We start from the raw sequence: 8,533 nt of genomic DNA on the forward strand, positions 1-8,533 counted from the left end.
AAAGAAATCCACATCGCAGCAATGTTCCCGTGTGATACGCGCACAAAAATACGAGGCAATTTCCCGTGTGCTTTACCAACATAGTTTAAAATAAGGCACATCATCAAGTATTACATTCTGGTTTACCATGTGTGTCTTGTTCATAAAATGTACTATTTTTAACAATGCCATGTGGTATCAGAGCGGTTTCTGGATGTTTTGTCGAAGTCCATAGGGACTTGACTTGTGAACCGGAAGGTCACCGGTTCAAGTCCCCGAAAGACCAAGTGCCACCGAGGTGTCCCTGAGCAAGGCACCGTTCCCTAGACAGCTCCAAGGGTGCTCCTAATGCTATGGGTCGAATGCAGAATGTAAATTTCCCCACTGTGGGACGGTTAAGGGTATATTCTTCTCTTAAGCCCTGGAGATGAACTTGTTCAACTCCTTCCTTGAGACTCAAAATATATAGAGATATTACTTTCTATTTCTATACATTCTGAAACTTATTTTCCATTACGTTTTTAGTTATTATGCAACAATATATGAGATCTTTGAGCATAAACGTTGAAATTGGATAACTCACAGGAGGACCTTTTACTTAATAAGCAATACTTTCTGCCGTCCTGCTTCAACTGATTATGTTTTCTTCTACCTTGTATAGATTGTCTATATTAATTCATTTTTGCTGAACATGCAAGGTTTCGGTCCAGCAGATGTCTCGGTGCGATTGGACAGCAGTTAGGCAGCCGTCAAAAGCCTCTGGTGATAATTTAGCCCTGCCCTGCAGTGACATGATAATAATGCACTCACATCATGCTGTGATTCTCCTGATCCGCTGACAGTCGAGCACAAAAGGGCCTGAATCCATTAGTAATGGGGAGGCGCTTTAGCAAACCGGTTCAACATTCAAAAAAGCGACCTCTACTTAAATATTCACGTAAAAAAGAATGGAAGGAAATTACAATGTGAACTATTGTGGAAAATCTATAATTGCACTCCAACGAAATGGGAGTTTTCACTACATTTGATGATGCGACCCTCACCTCTAAAATTATAATAAATATTCCATACTGGTAAATAATAGAGGAGTCAATAGCACAGTACAGTTTCTACCGTGCCCTCATTACTCATTACCCACACACATAGTCAAATGGGCTACATCCCAGCCCTACCCCTAAGCAATTAGTTGCTCTAAAATATCAGGGGGCTAGTTATTCAGGCATGTATTTCACAGTTTTATTGGTTTATCCGGAGCTCTACATGCAAGCTAAGCTCCCGCAAACACAGCCTCAGCAAATCCCCAAGCTCCTCTGCAGTCACCAAAGTAATTGGGGAGGGAGTCCCAAAGGGTCCACGCACACACTACTGAAATCTGTGCTAGCGTCGAGTTGAAATGGCAATGGAGGAAGACAGGAGTCCGTGTTTGTGTGGAGCATCAAAGTACAGGAGGTGGATTGAGTACTTTGTGTGAATCGGCCCGCAGTATTTAGAGTCTGTGGTTGGCAGGGAAACCATCTGGTTCCCCAACCAAACAGCTGCAATGCCCATTTCTATGGCAATGTCACTTTTCGCTCATGGGGGGGGGGAACTGGCCGGGTGCCAATTTAAGCCCTCACTGCTCAAAATTACTTAATTAACTCTATCTCTCACACAGAGAGGATCTCCCTTTGTAAGTAATTCTACCATTCATCACAATCCAATCCTTTTATTCTAGAGCTTGCCAACTGTCAGCTCGTGAAATTAGTGAGGAGCAGTTGAATGCGGGATAAAAGCCCCATGAGTGAGCATTAAACGAGCAAAAACCCCAAAAATTACTCAAGGTAATTTCATAATTTCAGGCCAGATTATATAATCCATTTAAAATGACAAACTAAATGTGTTTGACCATTGATTTTTCCAGATTTATGTACAGCTGTCTGCCACGAGGGAGAACATATCAGTGTGTGTGTGTGTGTGTGTGTGTGTGTGTGTGTGTGTGTGTGTGTAATCTAAACAGACTAAACATATATAGATGATCTTTTCATATTTACAATGATTTAATAATGTCATATAGCAATGTGTACATAAAATAAATCAGGGTTTAATCCACAACACTCAGGAGTGTTAATTCTGCACACTGACTCGATGCACCGAGACAAAGTGATCATATCCCGAGGTGATGATAAAACGAAGGTGAGTTGCACTGCTCCCATTTAGCTGCAACATAGAAAAAATAAAGACAAGAAGTTGATTTATTTGTTAATACCATTCATTTTATGTTTCTTATACTTTCATTTTGACTCACCGAAATAGCATTGGACTGAAGATGTCCCTCTGTTTGCTGAAATTCTGTAAAACAATGATGTTATTCATCCCAATTAAAATTCCATGGTATTTAAAACCAAATTCAGGTGCTGTACCTCTTACCTTTCTCTGTAACAGACTCAAATTGATTGGCATTCTGTGAGGTATTCCTCTCTATCTTTAGATGCTTTACTGCAGAAGAAAAAAACATGACCAGATTTTCATAACAAAACTCAGAAAGAGTTAGCTAGAAATAGCGAGTATATCTCATTGTGAAGGATTTATATAGGGATGATGACTGAGACTGTGACTACATTAAGGGACATCAAAGCAGATCATAAAGACAGACAATAATAAGCTTGACAAACAGTGCAGGACTGTAATATAAAAGGTAGCAGTATGTGTGATACCATACCATTATAGCTGTCCACTGTCACTGCAGAAATATTTGTCGGTTCAGCAAAGCGGAGGATGAACTCTTGAGGAAACATCCCGGTGGACATCCAAAACTTGTTGGTATGTCTGGGTAAAAAGGGAAAAACAAACATCGAAATGGAATAGCTGATCCAATTTGTATGGGATTGAATAAAGATAAATAGATAATAAACAGCTGACATTAACTTTCACATTTGACATTAAGGTTGGAGACCATATCCATAAAACTATAACATGACCCTACAACCAATAAAGACCAGAATCCAATTCAGTACTTTCCCCAGAACATTGACAGCAAAGTATTTAAAGATTTGAAGAAACGTAATAATTTTGTTATAGCAGCAATCTTAAACTCTTTAAAAGGTGAAATAAAGTATAAATATAATAAAATAAAACGAAATTTAAAAAAAACAATAAACAGCAGCAAGTCTATATACATACCTACAGTAAAAAGGACAAGAATCACAAAGAATACTCAATATAAAACGTTCTAGATCATTTAAAATGTTCTATAAAAAAAGAAACAATATATTACAGTAGCATAAAACTCATATCCATATGATAGTATATCAATTACAGTTGTATTTTTTTTTTTTTAACCCTAAATAGGTAGGAAATCACACGAAAAAGGAAATTGGAAGACGCTTTGTTCCTCGGTTCGCAGGAGGACATACAAATGACTTAATAACTTAGCGACTCACCCATCAGTGATGTTTTCAGGAGGGTGATTTTCGTCGCTCGATGAAGCGACAACAACTTTTGCCCCCAAAGAAGGTAAAAATGAATCTATCATCTTCACTATCTCACACGACAAACAATGATGCTCTCCGGTGCTGCCTGGTGCAGGAAACAACAGTATTTTCGACAAAAACAACACAATAATCTGCTTTGTTTACGAGTCTTTCTGAAGTCGACAGCTAAGCTAACCTGAGCTAACCTGGCTACTGTCGTTGCCACGCCAACCACCGCGTCGCCACTAATATACGTCAGAATTAGAGTGAGACGTCACTATTTCCGACGCACGTTGCTGGTTAGTTTTTAGCAATTAGCTTTGAGCAGTGACAGTTACACTTCTTCTCATGGCGAATGGATGCAAAGACACGTTGTTTTCTCGTGGAGCTGGACAGGTTAGTGATGATGCACTAATGAGCACAAGAGGACAACACATGCGGTTGCGGTTGAGACTGCTATAGAGTTGGTTAAGAGTTGTAGAGCTAGGAAGCTAGGCTACAAACCAGCTCGGTTAAGTTGGGTAACAAAGAGGAAAACATACAGAAACAGTGAAATTTAATATCCATATTGTATCTGAAGGGTTTGATTTGTCAAAATGTTGCCCTATTGTAATATAATGTATTGGACAGACTTCACGTGAGTTAGCCTTAGCAGCCACTGTAGCATCCTTTCCAAAGTGTAGAGATGCAAAGCTATACATTACAGGTCAGATAATGTCAGGTCAACTTAAAAAATAGCTACACTGATAAAGTGTTACTATAGGGTTTTTTAAAAGCATAAGAACAAGAGCCAATAACGTTTTCATCTATCTGTTTTGTTATGCATTGAATGTGAAATGTGTGTGAAAACATGACATCTATAGATGCTATTAATCTGATTTTATTTCCAGAGTGACGATTCAGATATATGGGATGACACAGCGTTGATAAAGGCATACGACAAGGCAGTCGCTTCATTCAAGGTAAAACAGGTGCTTTACCATGTATGTGTATGTAAAATGTACATGTTTGTCCTAGCCGCTCATGTCTTTGCTTTTGATCGGTGTCCCAGACTGCCCTTAAGGGTGATGAAGAGCCGGAAGCCTCCAAAAAAAACCTACCAGGAAAAAAACGCAAGAACAACAAAAAGAACCAGAGCAGGAAAAGAACCAATGCACCGCCAGATAAAGAGGTGAGTAACTATGAAATACAGATGAATATACTAGGAGAAGAAGTGTGTGAAGAGGTATCAGTGACGTCAACTAAATCAAAATCACACCCTTTTTACACACAAGATAACATCTAATTTCGTAATGCTTCTACCATTTTTGTTTCTTCTAGATGTGGCTTACTTTAGACCATGACACAACCAGAACAGAATAGTTACACTTTGTTTTTATGTCGTGTCACAGTGGCAGGTTGGGGACTCCTGCAGTGCGTACTGGTCCGAGGACGGCCAGCTCTATGCAGCCAGCATCTCCTCCATAGACGAGAACAAGGGCACGTGTATAGTTGTTTTTACAGGATACGGCAACGAGGAGGAGCAGAACCTTGAAGACTTGCTTTCAGACATTTCCGAGGCTGATGAGGAAACAAATGTTGAGGTAAAGCAGTGCAAGTACATTATATGGTGTGCATTTTATTTAATGAATGTATTTTTTTATGTTTGCCTCTTTAAGTTTAGCATTAGTTTCAAAGTATTTAGTATTATTCCCTTATGCAAAAAGAAATACATTTGACAGTGGGTCCAAAAGCAAATTTAATAGCGTCGCTGAAAATATTAAAGGAGAGCGGGTTCTTTCTACACTGAACATTTATATTTTAAGTATTGATAAACCCATTGCACGAATGCAGCTTCATTTGTAAAGGGCTCACTAACTTTACATTTTGCCGTTCGCTATGAAATGGAGCTGGAGTAATTTACAAAATCACTCAATGAGGCAATGAGCCACTTCTACAACTTTCACCTGGTGAGGAAAGGCTACATTATTCCCTGATACAGTTCACATAAGGTTCTGTATTTCACTCTGCAAATATGCACACCACAAATGAGAAATGGCTCAAAATGAACAGCATGTGGTTAAAAATATGCAAACTGTCATATACTTGAGGTTTTTATTTGGCCACTTTATTTAGATATGTATTTGATATAATAAATTACACAATAGATCAGTTAATGTCAATTACTGTACTGAATTTTCTATCCAATAATTACTCCTGCAAAGCACTGAACAGAACAAATTGACATCAATACAACTGTGGGTTATCAATATAAGGGTTGATGATAAGTCATTTGTCCAAAAATTCAACTTCTGTTTTTGCCCTAATGCTTAAAAAAAACCATTCAAATATATTTGTGATGATGTGTAATCAGCAATGGGTAAAAGAAAGACAAATGAAGGCTAAAGCATTGTCTCTGCTCCTCAGGTAAAGGAGACAGAAACGTCAACAGAGGAGAGCGACCGACCGACCACACCGAACCAACACAAACAGCAGCACAGTAAACCCCAGAAGTCCAAGGGCCACAGACAACCCCCTCCCATGTGGGCTCCTGGTTTCCCTGGTTTTCCTCCTGGGTTTCCTCCGGGGCCGCCCCCCATTCATGCTTTCAGACAGGTAAGAAGAAAGAAGCCATATAGCAGCTGTTTCTGGCAGAAAGGTGCTAGCACAGAGCTGAGCAAAGATTCATCCCAGTGCTGTTTTCATTGTTTCTATGACAACAATAGCTTGACAACACATCACCACTGTTCTATAACCATCTATCAACACCCCCATTGATGGTATTTTATCTGTGTTTGCTACTCTACAGTAGATTGACATTGTATTTGTCAGAAAAGATTGTTGCTTTCACACTTTTTATTAAGCTAAATAATGCGGGAAGAACGATCTGATCTGAAAACATGGTTTATGTTTTCGTTTTGATAGTTTCTTTCTTTAAAGGTCTCCTATCATGCTATATTTGAAAAGTATATTGCAGGGCAATATCTATACAAAACCTGTCTGAAGTGTTTTGTTCAAAATACCAAACAGATCACCCATTGTAGCATGCCTCATCCCCCTCTATTTCAGCCCTGTTCTTGAAGTGCTGATTCTGTGACTGTCGCTTTAAATCTGAGCTGAGCTGAAGCTGGTCACGCCCCTTTGGAGTGTCATGATCTCTCTGTCTGAAGAGAGACGTTTCTAACAGAGAAACTCAGCTAAACGCTGCCGTGATTAAACCCCATATTATGTTCGAAACCACATCCAGCATTATTTCTGAAACACTTCTCAGTGTTTACTACGAGAACAGAGACAATATATTATATTATATAAACAACAACTCTAAGTCCCTCCTGCAGACATCCTGCACCGACACACAGAGGTGCTGCGGAGGGGATTCAGCTCGCGACTATATTGCGGACGATAGGTCGAGACGTGTCACGTGGGCGGGACGTTGCCAGGAGTTCAATGTAAAGCCAGCCCACATCTCAGATATGACGTCATTTCGGCAGCAAATCTGCATCAGCTCGTTTGTACCCGTTTTTAGAGATGTGGGTAAGCAAGAAAAGACAGAGGGTTGTATTCTCTGACACTTTGTGAGTCTCCTTACACACCGGGGACACACATGTATGTATGCAAGACATCATAAAGTGCATTTTGCATAACAGGGGACCTTTTTAAGAAATCATGAAATACAAGCGTGTATTCTTTATTATGTGATGTATACGCTTTTCTGAAAAGTTTGAATATGCAATCTTTCCTCATTGAAAGCAACTTTAAAAAAAGAGGCTGGTGCTCATAAAAAGGCTCCTCTCTCCTTTCCTTATTAGGCAGAAAATACAAAGGACCCAGTAACACTATTTTCATACACAATATTGCTCAAGTTTTTGACTAAAGATTATAACAATTAAGGCTTTGTACATTCTATGAGGAGGTTAGTTCTGCTGCAAGGAAAACAATATAAAATGAAATGTAAACAATAAAGTGTTTTACAATGTGAACAATAAAACCAGCAAATAAACAACAGCCTCTCAGAGTTGGCATTTATAGCCGGGAGATTGTATTGGATTGCAATGAATTTAACTGGTGGTTATGCTAATTGCTCTACCCTCTGTATACTGTAGGTGTAACTCTGTATAAAAGGAGGAATAGTAAAAATGTGTTTTTAAAAGAATGAATATTAAATCAAACCTCCTTTGCTGATTGAACATTATATACAATATGAAGTACAAAAATGAACCTCAGACTGTATGGATTTTAATTCGGTAAAGTTCACTAAGGAACGTTTTTAGAGCCATGTAACTCCTTTTTAATCAAACATTTTTAACCTTCGTCAGGGGGGCAGCAGACGATCCGGTGGTCACGGGCCTGCACCTCCTTCCTGGCCTCCCATGATGCCTTTTGGTCCCCCAGTAAGTTTGCATATATCTAAACACTAATGAGAAATGCACCAGCTACTGCAGATTATTTGAGCGACTGGATGTAATTCATAGACAACACGTATTTCATATTCGTCTTTATCACTCTCTCTCTGCTTCAGATGATCCCCCCGCCTCCACCCATGAGCCCCGACCTGGTGGACGACGAGGCTCTGGGCAGCGTGCTGATCTCCTGGTACATGAGTGGATATCACACCGGATACTACTTGGTATGTGCACAGAAGCCATCTGACTTATTATGGGCTATAAAGGAAAATTACAGCCTATATTTACAGCCTCTTCCATTATTTAGCAAAGGGCAGTGGGTGTATGGTAATTATTTGGAGGAGTTTTTGGTACACACATTTCGCTGTGATGCTTCTCAGCTACATAACCTTTCCATCCAATGCGACCAGCTGCATAAAAGGTGTGAGTCCTTGATGTTTATAAGGTGAGCTGTATTAACATCATGTTCCTTTTTTACAGGGGTTGAAACAAGGACGCAAAGAAGCGGCCAACTGGACCAAACTGCACCACAAATGAAACTCGACTCCACATCTCGTAGTCTCTCAGCCATCCTCCCTTTTGTGCCTCATGTGTATTTTTGTTGTTGTTTCAATTCAATGATTTGAAGTAAGTGCACGTGCCGTGAACACCAGTTCATCGCAGCTGAAGGGGGAGAGTTTTGTATTCTTTGTAAATAGATTAAATAAATAAAGGCTATCTGAG

General features: G+C 39.5%; 2 protein-coding genes across 2 annotated transcripts; one reads left to right on the forward strand and one right to left on the reverse strand.

Moving 5' to 3' along the window:
* Positions 1–1,996: 1,996 nt before the first annotated feature.
* Positions 1,997–3,685, reverse strand: hspb11 (heat shock protein, alpha-crystallin-related, b11). Its single transcript, XM_063896387.1, has 5 exons — positions 3,399–3,685; positions 2,678–2,784; positions 2,386–2,454; positions 2,264–2,307; positions 1,997–2,175 (listed from the first exon to the last, which is right to left on the reverse strand). Exons 1-5 carry the CDS (start codon positions 3,488–3,490, stop codon positions 2,083–2,085), a joined length of 405 nt encoding a protein of 134 aa, XP_063752457.1. The 5' UTR covers positions 3,491–3,685; the 3' UTR covers positions 1,997–2,082.
* Positions 3,676–8,533, forward strand: smn1 (survival of motor neuron 1, telomeric). Its single transcript, XM_063896386.1, has 8 exons — positions 3,676–3,824; positions 4,319–4,390; positions 4,480–4,599; positions 4,820–5,011; positions 5,835–6,023; positions 7,724–7,798; positions 7,927–8,034; positions 8,291–8,533. The coding sequence occupies exons 1-8, from the start codon at positions 3,777–3,779 to the stop codon at positions 8,345–8,347; spliced, it is 861 nt and encodes a 286-aa protein (XP_063752456.1). The 5' UTR covers positions 3,676–3,776; the 3' UTR covers positions 8,348–8,533.

The sequence above is a fragment of the Eleginops maclovinus genome, chromosome 12, assembly GCF_036324505.1.
Source record: "Eleginops maclovinus isolate JMC-PN-2008 ecotype Puerto Natales chromosome 12, JC_Emac_rtc_rv5, whole genome shotgun sequence".
NCBI classification, from domain to species: Eukaryota; Metazoa; Chordata; class Actinopteri; order Perciformes; family Eleginopidae; genus Eleginops; species Eleginops maclovinus.

Coding starts and splice junctions, on each gene's coding strand:
- hspb11 (XM_063896387.1), bottom strand. CDS start 3,490: ATGATAGATTCATTTTTACCTTCTTTGGGGGCAAAAGTTGTTGTCGCT. Junction 2,785..3,398: donor CCTGAAAACATCACTGATGG/GTGAGTCGCTAA, acceptor CTTTTTACCCAG/ACATACCAACAAGTTTTGGA. Junction 2,176..2,263: donor TTCAGTCCAATGCTATTTCG/GTGAGTCAAAAT, acceptor TCTATGTTGCAG/CTAAATGGGAGCAGTGCAAC.
- smn1 (XM_063896386.1), top strand. CDS start 3,777: ATGGCGAATGGATGCAAAGACACGTTGTTTTCTCGTGGAGCTGGACAG. Junction 5,012..5,834: donor ATGAGGAAACAAATGTTGAG/GTAAAGCAGTGC, acceptor TCTGCTCCTCAG/GTAAAGGAGACAGAAACGTC. Junction 7,799..7,926: donor TGATGCCTTTTGGTCCCCCA/GTAAGTTTGCAT, acceptor TCTCTGCTTCAG/ATGATCCCCCCGCCTCCACC.